The sequence below is a fragment of the Ailuropoda melanoleuca genome, chromosome 16, assembly GCF_002007445.2.
Source record: "Ailuropoda melanoleuca isolate Jingjing chromosome 16, ASM200744v2, whole genome shotgun sequence".
Classification (NCBI taxonomy): domain Eukaryota; kingdom Metazoa; phylum Chordata; class Mammalia; order Carnivora; family Ursidae; genus Ailuropoda; species Ailuropoda melanoleuca.
This window is the reverse complement of record NC_048233.1, coordinates 64,251,223-64,272,990: the sequence shown is the minus strand read 5'-3', so window position 1 is coordinate 64,272,990 and position 21,768 is coordinate 64,251,223. Positions and strand designations below refer to the sequence as shown.

The following is a 21,768-nucleotide window of genomic DNA, read 5'->3' as shown; positions in this document are numbered from 1 at the left end:
GTTAAATAGCATATCCGAAGGAGAAATAGAGACAAACATGAATCAGAATCTAGTGCCTTTGTAAGCATTTACCTATAGACACAGGTATGGTTCCCTGGCAAACTGAAATGATTGTTCTGTCTTTATCCACTCAACCTGAATTTAAACTTTCTACTTGAATGCCATGCTAGGCCCTGGAGTTACAAGGATTAAAAAGACTGAGAGCTTACAGTCTGGTGAGGGAGACAAATAGGGAACAACGGACCTGAATCCAACTCAATAAATGCTCTAAATTTGTGCATAGTTTGGAATTACAGAGATGTGAGCAGAGATTCTTTTGTTTTCGTTTTTGTGGTTTTTCCTAGGTGAGTGTCTCATTCGTATCAGAGGGATTTGAATTTATGAAAGTGAGTGACAACACGGCAAGGCCATTGCCATTGAAAGAAGATTTTTATTACATTTCCTTAGAGAAGGGGGCGCACTACAGCATACAGGGCCACCGTGGAAGCCTCAGGTTTTCTCAGGATGCAGAAGCAGAAGCTAGGGGAAAGTTCAGGTGAGGCGATGTGGGGAACAAAGGCAGAAGAAAAATTATTAAATTTCCTTACTACCTACAGCTCACTGACGAGTCCTTGAAACAGAGTGACATTCCTCTAGGGACTCAACTGCCTCAATGTTAATTCTTTGCTAAGGGCAAAAGACAGTCCTGGCCTGACCACCCCCGCACCCCTAGGATCCTGTAAGTCCACTTTACCATATAAAAATTCCTTTGGAAATTTCCTTTATCTCTAAACCCCCCAAGATACATGTTGGCAATCATCCTCCAAGCATATAGCCCACCAATGTACATCTGAACGGTCTCGTGACTAAGATTTTATTAGACAGTAATAAATGACCTTTTCCCAACAATAGCTAGCCCCCTCAAGGTCCTGGAAACCTTGCTTCCAAATTCCTTAGAGACGTAGGCTGTCCCTAACCCCCTCCCATCTAGAAAGTATTTAATGGGCCACTCTTCATGACGCTGGTACAGCTCTTTCTGCCCACGGGTCCTGTCCCTTTGCTTTGATAAAATCACCTTTTTGCACCAAAGACATCTCAAGAACTCTTTCTTGGCCATCTGGCTTCCAACCCTAACGTTCTTTCCTATATCACAGGGACTTTATTGGGGTTTCCACTGGGAAGGTGGCAGGGCAGAGTAAACAGCTTAGGACTGGTTAGTTGGAACAATACTTGGTGGGCTTTGGGCTCTAAGGGTGTTCTCTAACTGCCTGGCACGGGGCCCTTAGATGATTTAGGGCAGGGGAAATACTGGCTTGGTGTGTGAGAGTTAGATAAAAGGAGTGGTTGGCTTGCAGATGAGAGGCCATCTCCCAACCAAGTTGTTTGCTATCTTTAGGAATTAGCTAGCCCTTGGAGGGCAGTCTTTCCCCTGAGAGCAAGACTTTTAGGATCAAAACATCATAACATACAGAAAATAAAAAACATGATTAATACATTATGTGTGTGGTGGGGAGAAGAGTTACAAATATTAGACAAAATCATAAATATAAAGCATTAATGGTATGGTGAATTGAGGAAATGGAGTGGTTTGGGGTGGTTGGTGGAATTATTTCCACTTTTCCGAATAGTTGGGAGGAAACCCTCTCCAAGATATGGAAGTGTTTGGAAAACTTAGTAATGGATTTATGCATAGGCTTGGGAAATTAATATTTGTTGAATATCTAGCCAGGTACTTTACACAAACAAGGCTTCATTACCATCCATAAACCACTTTAGGGGAGGATGGTCTTTAGAGATGAGTCCACAGGCTCATAGAATTTAGGCATAGTTAGTCCACCATTTCACTTCTAGTAGAGTAAATGACAGATATGTGACCCCCAGGTCTCACTGGGCTTCCCAAAGTCCCTTACACCAGACTGCCTTTGGAAAAGCAAGGGAAAAAGGATTCAGGTAAGTGTGTATTCCTTAGCTCACGATCCATGACACTTCTCCCACCCTCAAAGCTAAGGATGGGCCATCACCGTGCCTCAAGACGTCCACTGGCAGGCTCCGCTCATCTCTTCACACCCAGGTTACTTAACCTGGGGGGGGCGGAGAATCCATTTACTAAATACTTTGCATTGCCCTAATAGGCTGAAAAATCACCGGGAAGACCAAATTAAGTGAGAGGAGCTGACCTTTAGATCCAGTCCCTGNGAGGGGGCGGGGGCCGGGGCGGGGCCGGGGCGGGGCCAGGCCTGCACCGGGCCAGGCAAGATGGCGGCCATGGAGACTCAGTCAGCGCCGCTGACCCTAGAATCGCTGCCTACCGATCCCCTGCTCCTCATCTTATCCTTCTTGGACTACCGGGACCTAATCAAGTAATGGGACGACGCGCATGGCAGGGGTGGGATCACGGGGCGGGGGGAGACAGTGAGGCAGGAGGGACGGAGGCCCGGTTCGCCGACAGGACCCAGACTCCCGCGTCAGCCAGAAGGTGACGCCAGGGCCGCCCTGATCCTGCAGAGCCACCCTAGGGCCTGAGCAAGACGGGGGCGGAAAGGGCCCCCCCGCCTTTGGGTCTTCCTCCGGTCCAAGGCCCAGGCCGAAGGAGCGACGAGAATCCTCTCTCCCAGGCCTTGGCGAGGCCCAGTTGTAAGGTGGGGAGGTACTGCTCCCCGCTGCCGCCCCGCCGTCCCCCGTGCCCACCACACGCCGTCCCGCTGGTCTCCGCCGAATCTGGCCCAGCCCTGGACGCTTTGGAAAGCCCCGGTCCAGACCAAGCGCTCTTTTCTGCTTGGGCCCGGGCCTGCGGAATCGGGCGCCAGAGTGGGCAGGTGGGGCGCCCGAGAGAAGGAACCAGGCGACCCCCTGACCCTCAGGTGCGACTTCCGTGGCACCCTAATATTTAGCAGGGCTCACTTTTGGACATCCATGTTTGATAATTGTTTTGCTGCCAGCCTTCCTCCTCATGGTTGCATGTTGGATTTTGTGTTTTGGTAGTGACTTCCGGTGGTGAGATACAGGTGACTGTCTTCTCTCCTGTACGCTTTGCGTTTCCCACATTACCAGCATCCGTTCCAAAAATAAACACCGGTTGCTGGTAAGGGTGGTTAAATGCCCGGTACCTTCAGCGCTCGGGACTGTATGGTGGAAGAAATGGCGCTGTTTACACCCTTGACAGCTGGTGGCATGGCTCTGTCTTGTGTCACCATATATATTTGCAGAGGAGGCAAAATCGCCCTCTTAAGGATCTGTAGGCAAGATTCATTTCCTTTTGTTTTTTGGATGACCAATTGGATTTTAACCCTTTGGTGACTGTGCCCTGTGTTATCAGAAATTCTTTTAGAAATACGGTATTCTTAGATTTATTGATATTTGTTGGTTGGCCTAGCTAAGTGGTGACAGAGGGGTAACTCCAGTTTCTGGGTGCTGTCTATATAGTACCTGTAACTTTTTTTTTTTTTTCAAGAAAGTAAATTTTTCTCTGCCCAGGCTTGTACATAAAGCAGAGAAATAACTTTCGTCTTTTCTTTGGAAAAGGCTGTTCCAAAAGCAGACTTTTCTTCTGAAATATTTCCTTGCAGTGGCCTCTTAGGGGTCTAACACACACATATACACACATACATTGCCACCAGGGTGATTTTTCTAAGACAGATCTGGCTGTCAGTACCCTTAAAAACTTATGATGCTCCTTGTTTACAAACTATAACCTAAACTTCCGGGAGCATTTAAGGTCCTTATCAATTTGGCACAGTCCACTCTAGCCAAATCAGACCTCTGCCAGCATACTACACACTTAGTTTTTTTGTTCTATGGCTTAAGCTCTTGACCCTGTCTGGAATGCCTTGCCCACCTTTTCTCACCCTGGCAGGATGGAATTTATTTAAGACCCTTCTCCTGATTCTTCTGCCTTCTTCCTTCCTCTGCAGAGTGTATTTGCCTTACCAGATAGATTGTGCACTTCTTAAAAGTAAAGACTGTCTTATTTATCTTAGTATTCGTCATTTATTCAACAGATTTTTTTTCAGTGCCTGCTGTGTGCCAGCTGCTTAGATGTTGGGGATATAGCAGTGAACAAGACAGATAAGGCCCCTCTTAGGAAGCTTACAGTCTTGTGGGCAAGATGGGAAAACAAAGTGCATAATTGCAAGAGATGCTGTGTGCTATGAAGGAAATAAATCAGTTGCTCTGTAAAGGAATGAGAGGGAGGGATGATCAATTCAAATTGGAAGGAGTCCCCATCTATGAAGGTTGGCATAGAGCAGTCCTGGCAGAGGGGATAGTGTGTTCAGAAGCTGATTGGATAGTAGCATAGCCAGGACGGGTGCTAGAATGTTGCGGGAGGGTAGGGAGTGACTCACAGGCAGAGTGCCTTGAGAAGAGACTGGTGAGATCATGCAGGACCCTGTGAGCCAAGATGAGGGGGATCAGATTTTATTTTAAATGCTTTGGGTAGGAACCTCTTTGTTCTGTTCCGGGCCCTCAATGGATTGGATTAGGGCCACCCATATTGTCCACCATTTCAAATGCTAATCCTTTCCAGAAACACCTTCACAGACACACACAGAAATAATGTTTAACCCGCTGTCTGGGTATCCCTTGGCCCAGGCAAGTTGACACATAAAATTAACCGTCACAAACATCATCAGATTTTATCTACAAAAAAGTTTCCAGTGGACCACAACTTCTTTCCTGCACTGAACAGCTCCACTTTGCCAAGGGTCCTGCCCATTGCTGAGCTCCAAAGTTTTTGATACATATTTTCTGACCTGGATCAGGTTCGATTGGAGTAGTCTATTGGGATCATTGTGTAATTAATCAGCTGCACAGCATGGCTCTCACCCATTCCAGGGTGATTTATTGTGTATTCATTCTTAACCCTTACTGTGTATCAGAATTAAATGTGACACTTTTTAATTTATTTTTAATTTATTTTTTATTTTTTAAAGATTTTATTTATTTATTTGACAGATAGAGACAGCCAGCGAGAGAGGGAACACAAGCAGGGGGAGTGGGAGAGGAAGAAGCAGGCTCATAGCAGAGGAGCCTGATGTGGGGCTCGATCCCAGAATGCCGGGATCACGCCCTGAGCCAAGGCAGACGCTTAACCGCAGTGCCACCCAGGCACCCCAAATGTGACACTTTTTTTAAACATATACATGCTTGAGATACAGATCTTACCCCAAGCCAACAGAGTCAGAATGTCTAGAACAATTGTTCTCATCCTTCATGTGCATCAAAATCTCCTTTGGTCCTTATTCCAGAGATTCTTTTTTGTTGTTTACCTCTTGGGACAGTGGAGAGAGAAGGATCAAGCAAAGAGAGAATGGACTCCGAATTGACAAAACTGGAGGGATTCCTATGTTTGCAGCTGTTTGTCTGGGCACCTCCTGAGCTTGGCAGGGAAGGATGAGGGTGATGTTTGTGTGAAATCTGAAAATCGAATGAAGGCTATTTTGTTTACCATCTATTGGTGTTTAACATGCCCCAATCATGGCCTTGACAAACCCCATTAATTGAAGATTCACTTAATTGACTACCTATTGCCCAACTGAAATCTTTGAGTATTGAATTTCTTTAACTTGTGATTCCTCTTCTGAGAGGATAGAAATCCATTTTCCTAATCCTAGGTTCATTCTTTTTGCAAATTAATCAGGTAGGGTAGGCTTTACAGGACTGGAGCAGTATTCTATTAGAAATCTCTGTATACAAAGAAAATTATTTCTTTCCAACATTCCATGATTTTGAGCACCTTGGATTACTATGGATATTGAATTAGAACTTTTATGAATCTGATGTATTTTATAAATGGGCTCTCCAATAGTTGCTGTAATTAAGATTGATTTTGGCTGCAATATTTTCTTTCCTTTAAGAAAAAATTGGGACAAGAGAGACAAAGACTTATGTATTTAATATCAAATGTGTCACAGATCTTAAAAAGAAAACTGTTTTGTTTATACCTGATTAACGTTTCTTCCTATATGTAGAAATACTGTCCCAATAATAAGTATAGGAAAACTCTTCGATTTGAAATTAACTGCAGTGGTTTCTGTGTTTTAGTGACTTTCATATGAAAATTGCAGTTGCAGAGGGTTTGGGGTTTATTTGTGAACTCAAATAGTTAAGATTTCACCACTCACAAGGTAATTATACTAGCTAACACAACTAAACAGGTTTTAGAAAATACTGTTTTACAATTATAAGGATAGATAGTGGGAAATAAGAAAAGCAAAAGGAATGAAAGAAAACAACATTGAATATTTTCATCTTTATTTCTAAATTGTCTTCTTATTTTCTTTTATACTAACCACGAATCTGGTTATTGCCAGTTGTTGCTATGTCAGTCGAAGACTTAGCCAGCTATCAAGTCATGATCCGCTGTGGAGAAGACATTGCAAAAAATACTGGCTGATATCTGAGTGAGTATTCAGGAAATAATGTAATTTTGAAATTCGGCCCTTGGCTTCCATAACACTACTCTGTCCTGGTTTTCCCTCTCACCCTTGTCTCTTTATCTCCTTTGATGGTTCTTCTTGTGCCTGCCAATAAATGCTGGTGTTCTGCAAGCTTCTGTCCTTGGGCCACTGCTCTTCTCCCTCTATGAATTCTGCATGCACTGTTGCCATTTATGGTGGCTGCTTGTGTGCTCCTAACTCCCAAACCTGAATGTCCGTCCCTGGCATCCCCACTGAGATCTTACAGCCTCCTGCTGGACCTTTCCATTGGATGACCCACAAGGGCTTTCTGAGTTCAGTAAATGTTAATAAATTTGACAGAATCAAAGTGTCGTTGACAGAAGGTGGCAGTTGGGAAAGATGAAAGGAAAGGTAGGGTTGCCAATATCTTTTTCTTAGATCGAGGGGAGTCAAGTAGTGACGAGTTGGCAAGGCAAGAAGTAGAGGTCTAAGTATATTATTTAAAGCTGCAAGCTACCTAACAGAACTAAATATAATAGGGCCATCAAACCCTGGGAGGAGGAAGAATGGGGAAGAAGACATTTTAAGTATTGCCGTGAACCGATCTTTTACTTTGGGGTATCAGTAGATAGATGTAAAATTGATCAATCAAGTCTAGAGGCATGAACGTCTAGAATTACAGAGATAACTTGCAGAAATAACTAAAGTTTCCTTTGAGGGGTTGGGCTGAGACTAGCAGACTAGTTGTTCATCATAAGTTCTTTGGTACTTTTTGGTTTTGATAATACGTATATATATTATTTTGATTAATAAAAAGATGCTTCCCTTCCAGCTCCTGCCACCCCCCGCCTCCCAGCCAAAACAACACCCTGAATTGCTCTTCACACCATCCCTAAACCTGACCCTCCTGCATTCATAATCTTCATGGCGGTACCATCCACCTGGGCATTCAAGCCAGAAACAGGAATCATCCTAGATCTCCTCTCTTTCTGTCCCGACATTCATTCAGTTACCAAGCCTTTCTGACTTCAGCCTCTGTATATTTCTTGCATTTTCCTTCTCATTTCTTCTAGCTACCAGTTTTAGTTCAGTTCACCATCTCTTACCTGGACTACTCAAAACCCTCTTGACTCATCTCTTCTGTCTCTAGTTTACACACCTCCCAAACCACAGCCACAATTCTGCTCTTTCAACTCCCCTGTTAAAACCCTTCAGTAGCTCTCCATTCCCTACAGGATAAGGTCCAACCTCATTTGGAGGGAGGATACCAGAAGGCCCTCTATCCTGTACCACTTCTGACTCTTAAATTGACACTTCATTCTTTCTCCCTGATTAGTATATATATATTTTTGAGGGCAAAAAATGTGCCTCATTTTTAATGTCCTCAGTGGATGATTAGACACTCAATGTTTGTGGAATTGTACTAAATAGAAACACGAAATCATGTGATTACTTTGAATGCTTTATGATTTCCTGGCTAATCCAATGTAGATAAAGTAGATTAGTAGTATTATATCATTAAATTCCGAATAATTTCTTAAAATAGAACAATTACATATGTATTTTAAAACTTTATAATTGGTGTGCTTTAAGGAGTAATTTGAAATTTCATACCTCCTATACAATTCATATTCTATTTTATTAAGGATTTGAAAACTTAAGGAAAAGAATAAGTAGAAAGTAAGAAAATATGTGACTCATAATCCCACTATGACAGCAGTAACTCCTGTTAAGTTTTTTGATGTATGTATCACTTTTGCTATCTAGTCTTCATTTGTAGCTAAAATAAATGAACAGGAAGGCAAAAGTAAGCACAAATCCCCAATAAAGTATGTTGGTAAGTGTTTAATTTCATTTCAAAAGATTTTTAATCTCATTTTTTAAAATCTATTTAGGGAAGAGAAAACACAGAAGAATCAGTGTTGGAAATCTCTCTTCATAGATACTTACTCTGATGTAGGAAGATATATTGACCATTATGCTGCTATTAAAAAGGCCTGGGATGATCTCAAGAAATATTTGGAGCCCAGATGTCCTCGGATGGTTTTATCTCTGAAAGGTACTGGCATTGCAGGGTCTCCCTTCATTTTAGTAACTGTAGTATAAATAGGTTAAATAACTTGGGTTTCTATCATCTGTGCTAATCTGTGATTCACCAACATTATCTGTAATTCACCAACATTATCTGTAATTCACCATTCACATTTGGCCAAGGAGATAGGAAGCCTATATTTCTAAAAGGACCCTTGCTCTACTGCTTGCCCCATTTTTGCCTGCCTTGGGAGCTACCTGATACATTAGAAGGGAAAGCTGAACTCCTTGTATCCTTATATTTGTTTTATTTATTTATTTATTTATTTATTTATTTATTTATTTATTTATTAAAAGATTTTATTTATTCATTTGACAGAGAGAGAGAGACAGCCAGTGAGAGAGGGAACACAAGCAGGGGGAGTGGGAGAGGAAGAAGCAGGCTTCCAGCAGAGGAGCCTGACGTGGGGCTCAATCCCATAACACCAGGATCACGCCCTGAGCCGAAGGCAGACGCCTAACAACTGAGCCACCCAGGCGCCCCCCCTTATATTTGTTTTATAATAAGCTCACTAATGCTAAGATTGCTTGAGGATAACTATTGTGATTTCTTTCAAAGGAGTTTTTTTTAATTGGAAAATGGCTTGCTTTGTTAACCCTCTTATTTTTAGTGCAAGTAAAGTTTTGTTTGATAGTCTGATGATTTAGAAAGACCAAATATTAAAGATCGGGGTCTTTCAGAGTATAAGAGCAGCATAATAAAGTAAGGAAAACTTTCATCTCTATTTTGACATTTACAGACTAGTGAAAACTAAGATTTGAACTAAGGCCTGTTTGACCCCAGAATTTGTGGTCTTACTACTATACTGTTATTGTCCAACTCTGGCAAGAAATATTAACAAGCTATTTCCCATTAATTTGAGTTGTTAATTTATGCCCAAGAAAGTACATAAACGGATTGCAGATATATTGCTACTTACCTGCTTTAGCCTCCAAGTTTTTTCACATTTCTCCACTAAAAGGAATTTATCATGTTTTGGTTTTGCTGCGCTGAAACTGGAATCAGTTCTTCTCACATGTATTCTTTTGAAACAAGGTCTCTTTGGGAACAGTATTCATTTTGCGTTTCATATTTCCACTATAACTTCCCATACAAATACGAATTTCATACAGACCAGGATCGCATGACTAGGTACTTCAAACTGAATTGCTGGGAGGTAGAGGAAAGAGTGATTTGGCAGAGAGAGTAGAGCTTTGAAGGAAAGTATCCTTGATTAATACCTTTAATAGTTTTTTTTTTTCCTCGGAAAAGAATACTATCCACTTGGCATGTGGGGTTAAATAATTTCAAGAGGAAAGTAATTCCAAAAATAGGTATTTGGTGGTGATAAGTAAAATAGGTGAGGGTTTGTAATAGCTATTATTTTTTATTAGACACAAAGCAAGGCATGAAGCGAAGTACTTCATATTATTCCATTTAATTTGCCAAAATCTTAGGAGGTGTAGACAATTATTATTCTCATTATATAGGTGAAGTATCTAAGACGTAATAAACTAAGCCATTTGCCATCACGAAATAAAAGGCAGAGCCGGGATTTGAATACAGAGCTGTCACCAGAGCTATGGTCTCAACAATTGAAGGGAGAGAGGACTTATTCTGTTTTGTCCAGAGTGCCTTAGGACTCTTAGAGAGCTGGTCTAACATTAGGACATTTAGAATATGAAAATGTAGGCATGGTTCCCCTTTTAGGCACAGAGCTACCAAGAAAGGAAGAAACTAAAGATACATAGCAGCTTCTTTTTCTTTCTTCCTCCTTCCCCCCCCCCCCGCCCCCACCATTTGGCATTCCCAGGTTCTCTGCTCACTGTTCTGTACCTGGTAGTTGGAAGTGAGGTTGTCAGAGACTTCCCTGATAGCCCCTGTTTTACTCCCAGGTGCCAATTCTCTGGGGGTTTTGCCGTGAGTTGGAATGGGGTAAAAACTGTTCAATATCTAGAACGCTGGGGACTCTAGGGATGCGAGGCCTCTGAGTTGCAGGACTGAGTCAGGAACTAGCTACCCACCTCAGGGGCCACAGTCCCTGACTCAGTCTCAAGGTTAGGGAGATGGCAGAGTTAGAAAGGAAACTTGGAAAGCAAATAGGCATTGGACTTGGGGAAAGTTTTACAGAGTACCTTGGAATTATCTAATGGTATATATCACATGTCTTCGAATTTCATATTTACCTTACGTGTGAACTTGAGAGTTGAAAGGGGCCTTTGAGACCATTTCGACCAAGGGTTGGCAAACTTTTTCTTTAAATGGCCAGATAGTAGATACTTTATCTTTGAGAGAGAGAGAGAGAGAGGTTGTCTCCGTCACAACTGTTCAACTCTCCTGTTATTGTGGGGAAGCAGCCATAGACAATACCTAAACAAATGGGCGTGGCAGTATTCCAGGAAAACTTTATTTACAGAAACGGGTGGCAGACCGGGATTTGATCTGCAGGCTGTAGTTTGCCAATCCCTGATTTATACCAGTTTCCTTGTTTTATGGGTGAAGGAACAGGCTCAGAGAGTTTTACGTGACTTACACAAAGTCCCATAACTAGTAAGTGACAGAGATAGAACTTTAATCTAGGTTTCTTGGCTCCTGGTAACCTCTTCCCTACTTTTTCACAGAACTTTGTTAAGGGGCAAGGAAAGTAAATGAATATTTATTGAGTGCCAGGAAAGCACTTTATTAAGCAGAGGGAGCTTATTTAATCCTCACGCTAATTATCTCAAGTAGGTAGTATTATCCCCTATTTTGCAGATGAAACAGGGTTAAAGAGGTGAAATAACTTGCCAGAGGTCACAGAGCTAGTAAGTGGTAGAGCTGAGATTTGAACGTGGTCTGATTGGCTCCCAAATTCTCCTATAACAGGATGTCCCTTTAAACCTTGATTTTGCTGTATTGTAAACATGGATTTCCTTATATTTTTCTCTTGTTGTTGTTGTTTTACTTTTCTCTGTCCAGCTATCTCTTCAAGAAATTCTTAGTTTCTTAGTGTTATATGTTAAATGTCCAACATATAGCACTAACCATACCAATATTAGTTTCTTTCCTCATCGATATCTGGCTCAGGCAGCTATTCAGCTTGTTTTCTTTTCTTTTTTTTTTTTTTTTTAAGATTTTATTTATTTATTTGATAGAGATAGAGACAGCCAGCGAGAGAGGGAACACAAGCAGGGGGAGTGGGAGAGGAAGAAGCAGGCTCATAGCGGACGAGCCTGATGTGGGGCTCAATCCCATAACGCCAGGATCACGCCCTGAGCCGAAGGCAGACGCTTAACCGCTGTGCCACCCAGGCACCCCCAGCTTGTTTTCTGTTGTCCTAAACTTTTTTATACATAAACTTTTTATTTTGGAGTAATGATAGATTACAGAAAAGTTGCAAAGATGGTACAGAGAGTTCTTGTACACCCCTCACCCAGTTTCAGTTTCCCCTAACATATCTCCCTGTGGGACGTTTGTCAAAGCTACAGTCTTTTTTGGCACATTACTATTAACTAAACTCCAGACTTCGTTTGGATTTCACCACATTTTCCATTAATATCCCTTTTGGATTCCAGAATTCAATCCAGAATACCACATTGCATTTAATTGTCATGTCTCCGTAGTGTCTTCTGGTGTGTGGCAGTTTCTCAGTCTTTCCTTGTCTTTCATGATCTTGACAGTTTGACGGAGTACTCCTCACATATTTTGTAGAATATTCCTCTAGTTGGCTTTGTCTGAAGTATTACTTATGATTACATTGGAGTAATGGGTTTTTAGAAAGATTACCACAGAGGTGAAGTGCCCTTCTTATCACATCATACCTAGGGACACGTGATATTCACATGCCATCATTAGTGATGTTAACTAACATATAGAAATGTGTGTGGGGGTGCCTGGGTGGCTCAGTTGTTAAGCGTCTGCCTTCGGCTCAGGCCGTGATCCCAGGGTCCTGGGATTGAGCCTCATATCGGGCTCCTCTGCTGGGAGCCTGCTTCTTCCTCCCCACTCCCCCTGCTTGTGTTCCTTCTCTCTCTGGCTGTCTCTCTCTCTGTCAAATAAATAAATAAAATCTTTAAAAAAAAAGAAAAAGAAAAAGAAAAAAAAATGTGTGTGTATTCTAAGTATACAACTTGATAAATTATCACAACATAAACATGACCATTGTAACACCCTCCAAGTCAAGGAGTAGAATAATTTTCTGTACCTAGAATCTTCCTTCTTTCTCAGAAGTAACCACTGTCCTGATTGCTAATGCTGCTGAGTAGTTTTCTCTCTTTTTGAATTTTATCTAATTTGCATGATTAAGTATATATTTTGTGTGAATTTTTTCTGTTTTGTTTGTGAGATTCAGCTCTGCTGTGTATAGCAGTAGCTTGAAAGTTTACCGTTCTATGGGTCGATCATAATTTATAGATTCATTCTACTGTTGATGGGTATTGGGTTATTTCTAGTTTTTTGGCTATTATAAATAATGTTGCAAATAATTTTTGATGTACATATGAGCATACTTACATCAGGTAAATATCTAGGATTGAGTTTCCTGGGTTGTAGAGTGTGCTTATATTAAACTTCAAAAGATACTCTTCATTTTCCAAAGTGCTTCTAAAACTACATTCCCACCAGCACTTTAATGTTGTCATTCTTATTTTTTTTTTTAAGCCTTTCCAGTGGATATGTAGTGGTGGTTTTAATTTGCATTTCCCTAAGGATATTGAATAATGGCAGTTTTATTTCTAGCTTTCCAATCTTCATGTCATTTTTTTCCCTGTGTTATTGCAGTGGCTAGGGCCTTCAGTACAGTGTTGGATAGAAGTGATTATAATGAGCGTCCTTATCTTTCTGATCACAGAGAAAAAGCTTTCAAGATTTCTCCTTTAAAAATGATGCTTTTGGGGCGCCTGGGTAGCGCAGTCGTTAGGCGTCTGCCTTCGGCTCAGGGCATGATCCCGGCGTTCCGGGATGGAGCCCCACGTCAGGCTTCTCCGCTGGGAGCCTGCTTCTTCCTCTCCCACTCCCCCTGCTTGTGTTCCCTCTCTCGCTGGCTGTCTATCTCTGTCAAATAAGTAAATAAAAAATCTTAAAAAAAAAACAAATAAAAAATTAAAAAAATAAAAATGATGCTTTTGATCCTAGTTTGTGGAGAGGATTTTTGTTTTTGTGTTTTAAATGGATACTTGAATTTTTGTCAAGTGACTTCTCAACCTTGTGATTATCACATGATTTTCCTACTTCATTCTTTTAATGTACTGAATTGCATTAATTGATTTTCTGAATATCAAAGCAACTTTGCATTTCTGGAATAAACTTACTTTGGCTGTAATATCCTTTTTGAATGTTGGATTTGATATGCTAGTATTTGATTGGGATTTTTACATCTATGTTCATGAGAAACTTTGGCCTGTAATTTTTCCTTCTTGAAATGTTCTTGTCAGGTTTTGCCATCAAGAAGATGCTGGCCTTATAAAACAAGTCAGGAAGTTTTACTTCTTTTTCTGTTCTCTGGAAGAGTTTATGTAAGCTTGGTATTATTTCTTGCTTAAATTATTGGTAGACTGCACCAGTGAAGCCATTCAATCCTGGAGTTTTCATTGTGGGAAGGTTTTAAGTTAAAGATGCATTTTTTTTTTTTAAAGATTTTATTTATTTGACAGAAAGAGACACAGCAAAAGAGGGAACACCAGCAGAGGGAATGAGAGAGGGAGAAGCTGGCTTCCCACTAGCGGGGCTCTATCCCAGGACCCTGGGATCATGACCTGAGCCGAAAGCAGACGCTTAAGGACTGAGGCACCCAGGCGCCCCAAGGATGCAATTTCTTTTTTCTTTTTTTTTTTTTTTAAAGATTTTATTTATTTATTCGACAGAGATAGAGACAGCCAGCAAGAGAGGGAACACAAGCAGGGGGAGTGGGAGAGGAAGAAGCAGGCTCATAGCGAAGGAGCCTGATGTGGGGCTCTATCCCATAACGCGGGGACCACGCCCTGAGCCGAAGGCAGACGCTTAACCGCTGTGCCACCCAGGCGCCCCAAAGATGCAATTTCTTTATTAGATACAGGATTATTCAGATTTTCTACTTATTCTTATGTCAATTTGGGGTATTTTTCTAGGAGATTGTCCGTTTCATTTATGTATTCCAATTTATTGCTATTAAGTTTTTTATAATATCCTTTTACTTTTTCAGTGCTTGTTGGATCTGTAGTGATTTCACCTTTCCATTTCTGATATTGTTTGTGCTTTTTCTGTTATTTTTTTATCAGTCTTACTAGGTAGGGGTTAATCTTATTAGCCTTTTCAAAGAACTGGCTTTAGCGTTTGTCAGTTCTTTCTATATTCACTTCTTATTATTTCATTAATTTCTCTGATTTCTTTCTGAGTTTACTGTGGCATTTTCCTTGAGATGATTAGATCATAAAATTTCAGGCTTTCTTGTTTTCTTCAAATGCTTTTGCTATAAATTTCCCACTAAGCATAGCTTTAGCTTCATCTCATAAGTTTTAATATGTTGTATTTTCATTAATAGGCTGTTCACAATATTTTCTGATTTCTTTTGATTTCTTCTTTGACCCACAGGTTTATATGGAGATGTATTGCTTGATTTCCAAAATTTGGGGGGTTTTTTTGTTTTTTGTTTTTTTTTAGTAATTTTCTTAATATAATTTAGTTCTGCTCTGATCAGAGAATATGCTCGTATGAGTTCAGTCATTTGATATCTGTTGTGATTTGTTCTCTGGTCCAGCATGTAATCTCTCTTGGTAAATGTTCCATATACACTTGAAAAGAATGTATATTTTGCAATTGTTGGATTCAATGCTATGTATATAATTAGACAAAAAATGTTAATCTTGTTAAAATCTTTAGCACTCTTACCGTTTATTTATTTATTGTTGTCTGCTTGTTCTTTTAGTTACTGAGAGAGATATTTTAAAATTTATCAGTGTGGTGGGCAGAATTCTGAGATGTCTCCAAAGATTCCTACCCCCGCTGTACATTCCTGGTATAATAATGGCCTCCCTTTGAATATGAGTGGTACTGTGGATATAATTGATTTCAGTCCTGTTATTAGGTAATAGATGACAAAGGTGAATGGGCTTTCCAGATGTAATTAAGGTCCCAAATTAGTTGAATTTGAGTTAATCGTTAGTCAAAAGGGAAATTATCCTGAACAGGCCCGACCTAATCAGGTGAGCCCTTAAAAACTGGGCCCTTCCCTGAAGGCAGAGGGATTTGAAGCATAGGTATCTCCTGTTGGCTTTGAGTAAGCAAGCTGGCATGTTGTGATGAGGGCCAGGTGATAGATAATGGCAGGTAGCCTCTAGTTGCTGAGGGCCCCAGTCATGCGACTGCAAGGAAATGAATTTGGACAATGATCAGTGAACTTGGATGAGGACCCCAAGCATGAGATGTATAACCTGAGATAGCAGCCACAGTTGACATGATGATTTCAGCCTGTGGGACCTGAGCAGAGGATCCAATTCAGTCATGCCCAGACTTCTTACCTTCAGAAACTATGGGATAATGAATGCATGTTGTTTTAAGCTGCTAATAGTATAGCAATAGAAAACTAATAACTATGGTTGTGGATATCTCTTTTTTCCATTTTAATTCTGTTATTTTAAAAAATAAAATTTTGAAGTTGGGTTGTTAGGTGCACCTTTTCTGCCATTTCAAAAAGCCTTCCATTACCTCTGATAATGCCGTGTGCCTTAAGGTTTATTTTGTGTGATTTTAGTACAGCTATTTTAACTTTCCTTTGTGTATCTACATCTCTAAGATGGGCCTCTTATACATGATTGTGTTTTTTATCTGGTCTGTCAGTCTTTTAATTATTAGATCATTTCGTTTATTTATATTTAATGTAATTACTTATGTATTTGAGTTTAAATATACTGTGTTCCTGTTTTTTTATATGTGCTCCTGAGCAAGTGTTCCTTTTTTTCTGTTCTTAATTATCTTTTATTCTGTACCTCCCTTCCTTGTTTATCATTTTTAGTGATTTACCCTAGAGATTAAAGGATGCATCTCTGACTTAATGAAGTAAATTAGTACTTTTACCACTTCCTGTCAGTAAAAAAAACCTTAGAATACTCTAACTCCAGTTATCACGATACCACTTGCCTTTCATACTATAGTTTTTGTGATTTTAATTTTGAACATACTTTGTATCCCTGAAAACATTGTTATTTTATATATTCAATTTTATTTTAGATTTACCTCCATTTTTACCTTTTCTCGTTGTTCTTCATTTCTTCTTGCATCTTCATGCTTTCATCTGGGATCATTTTTCTTCTATCTGAAGAATTCCTTTTATTTTTTATTTATTTATTTTTTTAAAAGAGGTTTTCTTTTTTTTTTTTTTAAGATTTTATTTATTTATTCGACAGAGATAGAGACAGCCAGTGAGAGAGGGAACAAGCAGGGGGAGTGGGAGAGGAAGAAGCAGGCTTCCAGTGGAGGAGCCTGATGTGGGGCTGGATCCCATAACGCCGGGATCACACCCTGAGCCGAAGGCAGACGCTTAACTGCTGTGCCACCCAGGCGCCCCTGAAAGAATTCCTTTTAGTATTTTTTTTTAAATGAGGGATTACTACTGCTGAGTTTTTTCAGACTTTGTTTTTTGTTCAAAAATATATTTATTTTATCTACTCTTTTGAAGTATACAGTGGATATAGAGTTCTAGTCAACAGGTTTGGTTGTTTTTTGTTTTTGTTTTTGTTTTACCACTTTGAAGCGATCATTCTTCTGGCTTCTATTGTTTCTGTTGAGAATGTAGCTATTAGTCGTCTTGTTGTTCCTTTTAAAGTGACAGTATGGCTTTTCCCCTTCTTTGGCTGCTTTTAAGATTTCTCTTTGTCTTTGATTTTCAGCAGTTTCCCAGTAATGTGCCTAGATAGGATTTTCTTTATTACTGTTCTCCATGGGGTAATTTATAGTGCTTCTTGAGTCTGTGGTTTGATGTTTTCATCAGTTGTGGAAAATTCTGTCCATACTGCTGCTTTCAGTTTGCTCTGTTTCTCAGGCATGGGTCCACTTTCAGAATTGGCAGTTGCCTCCAAGACAGGCTTGCTCCAAAGGCCGGGCTCACCTTTCCGTTTCCCTGTTCTTCTGACTCCCTCTCTCTCCAGTTCTCACTGTTTTTGAGGTTCTCAGAAAGCCTTGAAACCAATTTTCTGTTGTTCCCTTTTTCTAGTTCTCGGCAAGAGATTTGCTCCAACCACCCGGTAAACCATTACTGAATAGGAGTGAATCTCTTCTTTTGTTATTTGTAATCACTTCCTGCTTTTTAAAGCTGGAAGCAACCTGACAAACGTGCAAAATTGTATTTAAGTTAGTGGCTTCCCCACAGTATGAACCTATACTTACCTGTGTCCTATATTTCTCATTAAGAGACAATGTCAAGACTGTTGAACAACATCAGTTTAGAGAACTTCTGGAGAGGTTTTTTGTTTTTGTTTTTGTTTTTTTTTTAAATAGAGTGTTTTAAATGTGAGTGTTTAGATTAAGAAAAATGAGGTATACCCTAAAGTTTGCATCGTAATGTGAAATAATTAAAATGGATCTCCCTGCTGCATACCTTTCTGTATTTCACAGAGAGCCAGTGTTTTCCCTGTTTTTTTTTTTTTTTAAGATTATTTATTTATTTATTTATTTGACAGAGGGAGAGAGAGACAGCCAGCGAGAGAGAGAACACAAGCAGGGGGAGTGGGAGAGGAAGAAGCAGGCTCCCAGTGGAGCAGGGAGCCCGATGTGGGGCTCAATCCTGGGACTCCGGGATCACCCCCTGTGCCGAAGGCAGACGCTTAACAACGACTGAGCCACCCAGGCGCCCCCAGTGTTTTCCCTGTTGAGAGGAAACTGAGGAATTTCCTTCTCAGTGCTTCAAATGTCAGAGCCAAGCCAAAGTGAAATAATGTTGCTCTGATTTTCAATTTATTTCCCTGTATTTCAGCAGTGCAGTTTGGACAGAGTTCACTTGCTCTAAGATTGTTCTACTGGCTAGCAGCAGATTGTGTTTCTCCTTAGATATAAAGCTTATTGTTTCTTCAAAATTTGCTTTTTTTTGTGCGTTTGCAGAGGGTGCTCGAGAGGAAGACCTAGATGCCGTGGAAGCTCAGATTGGTTGCAAGCTTCCTGATGATTATCGATGTTCGTATCGTATCCACAATGGGCAGAAGCTAGTGGTTCCCGGGTAAGAGTGTTTGGCATTCGGGTTATTTTTAATGACACACGTCATTTCCCAGAATGAAAATAAACAAATACAATTTGTAGTTACTCTTAACAGATTAAAGGAGTATAGGAATTTCCTCTTCTTCCTTGTAAGAATCCAAAAGACAGAATCTATTGCTTGAATTTGATTTTCCCAAAAAAAGCATGTCTCATAAAACAGCGTTTCTATCAGCGCATCCTTATACTTAAAATGAAGTTGAGGTTAGGGTGGGTGCTGTGGTACATAGGGTGGATGTGTGAGAGTATATATTAACTAAAACTGTTCAGAACACTTGAGGTCTTTATCCTATTATGGGTCAGGTAAATTGTTTTGGAGAGCTTGATGTAAATTCTGTATGCCATCCATGCAAAAAGCAATTATTTATTCAGGGCTACATACACTAAAGAAAATAATTTTGTCCTATTCAGGCATAGCCTATAATTGAGTGGCCTATTTTTAAGAGGAAATAATCATTGTGGAACCTTCTGGCAAAGGCAGACATGCAGTAGGTGTCAAAGTCATTCACAGTGTTAAAAGCTATATGCTTTCGGCCTACTCCTTTTGTTCTTTTATGAAATTAGGCTATTTCAGAGACGTTGCACTTACGTTCCTAAGAACTTAGGGAGAACTTTGTATTGTTCTTAACGGAACATGGCGTCTCTTTGTGTGCAAAGAATCATATGAGGCCCTGTTACCATTTTAGATCAGAGTTGAATGACTACACGTTGATCATACTGAGATCATAAGGTCGTATGCAGAAATCAAATATTGGGCAGTTAGGACGAAATAAGCCTAAATTACTGGCTGCTTTTTTCTAGTCTTTTTTCTCTATTGAATTGAAACTTGACAAAAATTGAAAAATTGTCATATTTCAAGAGAAAATAAGAGAGAACTTTATTAAAAGAGTTGCCCAGAATTGACAGGACAAACGGGTCATAATTTCTACACAGAGATTTATATCTATCCACAGTCCAAACAGTGAGACTTAGGATAGGAATCCTATCATCGAGGATTCCTTCCATCAAGGACCAATACATCTATTCTCATGAATATGCAGTGAGATCAGTTTAGACCCCAGGCATCCCAAGTTTATGAAAATTTGGGCAAGGTTTAGATTGATTTACATTGATATTGTCTGAGAGGATAGGATAAGCTAAAAGTTGTATCAAGATAAAGGTATTAGGGTTTAACCCCTTTAAACTTTAGTGTCATCACACACGCATATATAGCAAAACACTAGCAAATCAGTATATCACAGCAGGATAGTCTTGAAAGCAATAAAACTATTTTTCTTTTAAAAAGGCTTTTTAGACATTTTAGACATTTTAGACTTTTACTTTAAATCAGAATCTTTCCACTCAAGAGTTTGAATGTAAAGAAATTGCGATGTTTTTGGTGATTGACATGTTAATCAGTTCTTACAAAGCTGTCGATAGGAAATTATCATACATCAAAAAGATGAAGCACAGCTGTTTGTTTCGTACTGGAATTGATTAAATTTTTGTCTGTGCTCTCAGATTGTTGGGAAGTATGGCGCTGTCCAATCACTATCGTTCGGAGGATCTGTTAGACGTCGATACAGCCGCTGGAGGTTTCCAGCAGAGACAGGGACTGAAATACTGTCTCCCTTTAACTTTTTGCATACATACTGGTTTGAGTCAGTACATAGCAGTGGAAGCTGCGGAGGGCCGAAACAAAAATGAAGTTTTCTACCAATGTCCAGTAAGTAGGACATGTGTTAAGTGCGGCTGTAAGATGTGTTCTGGTGAGTGTCCAGGTGTGTGCAGTAGGAGTTTTCAGGGCTGTAGAATGGGTACAGAGCATTATACAATTTGATTTTAGACCCATGTAATTAGAGGGCTAATATTCGGCCATAATATTCTGACATTATGGAATGCCAAAGGAAAATTTTAGCTGTGGACAAACAGTGCAAACCATTGTGCACATAGAGAGAAGGCTACATGTTACATGTTAAGGCAATTTAAGTTTAAGAAAAACTAATGCAGGGGCGCCTGGGTGGCACAGCAGTTAAGCGTCTGCCTTAGACTCAGGGCGTGATCCCGGCATTCTGGGATCGAGCCCCACATCAGGCTCCTCCGCTATGAGCCTGCTTCTTCCTCTCCCACTCCCCCTGCTTGTGTTCCCTCTCTCGCTGGCTGTCTCTATTTCTGTCGAATAAATAAATAAATAAAATCTTTAAAAAAAAAAAAGAAAAAGAAAATTATAGATACCTGAGACATGTGACTCCATATAACATTGACAGTATTTAAAGAGCTTTCATAGTTTAATTTCTTTTCTAAATATTTTCATGTATTATCTCATTTTTGACTTGTTACCTCTGTATGTTGTAGGATGATGGCTTGGTCCCTCCATTTACTGAGACCAGTGACCAATCTAGAACTAACTGTTCAGGTCTCTTGACTCTGAATCTAAAGCCCTTTCTTCATAGGCTGTATATCTTCTTACCTTAACTTCCTAACTTAAAGGATAATTTTTTAGTTTGCTGTAACAGTAATGGCAGTACATAAGCGTTTTAACTGTTATTGAGAAGTGCCTGGCACTCTTCTAAGGACTTTCTAGAAAGGACCTAAATATAGAAATCATAAGAGCAGGGACTGAAAAGTATGAGTAACGTCTGAGTGTTGGTTAGAGCACTTGTTATTTTTATCTGTTGTGGCTTGTCTCCAGGGAAAGATACTGATAATGAACAATGAGAAATTAAGTAAAATGTCATTTTCTCAATTATAATGTTCTTTTTCTCACCTAGGACCAAATGGCTCGGAATCCAGCTGCTATTGACATGTTTATCATAGGTAGGTGTAAAAATAGTCTTCCTTTTCCTTTCTTCTTCCTGGTCAAAAAAAAGAAGTTGGTAAAAACTTTGCAGTTACTTGATCAGCTGGCAATTTATACTTGTCTTTCTTAAAGCTTTCTGGTTTATAAAGTACTTTATCTAGTCTCTCATTCGAAGAGCCCTTGTACTTTGTGTGAATTTGTTTCCTATTTGGAAAAAAGCCATACCCTATGTAATCTTGTGCTCTTAGGACTCTGCCGTGGAACAGGGAAATGAATAGAATTACTACGAGTATGTATGTAGTTACCTTACACATGCATGCATTTTCCATCAAACATGTTAATAC

At 39.9% G+C, this 21,768-nt stretch overlaps 1 protein-coding gene across 1 annotated transcript in view; it reads left to right on the top strand.

Annotated features, from left to right (window-relative positions):
• The first annotated feature begins 2,235 nt into the window (after window positions 1-2,235).
• FBXO3 (F-box protein 3) overlaps window positions 2,236-21,768 on the top strand; it is a 31,898-nt gene continuing 12,365 nt past the window's right edge. Inside the window, exons 1-6 of the mRNA XM_002917496.4 lie at window positions 2,236-2,339; window positions 6,291-6,380; window positions 8,273-8,436; window positions 18,496-18,610; window positions 20,146-20,350; window positions 21,396-21,441. Of these exons, the coding sequence (XP_002917542.2) occupies window positions 2,236-2,339; window positions 6,291-6,380; window positions 8,273-8,436; window positions 18,496-18,610; window positions 20,146-20,350; window positions 21,396-21,441 (724 nt within the window). The remainder of the gene's footprint in view (window positions 2,340-6,290; window positions 6,381-8,272; window positions 8,437-18,495; window positions 18,611-20,145; window positions 20,351-21,395; window positions 21,442-21,768) is intronic.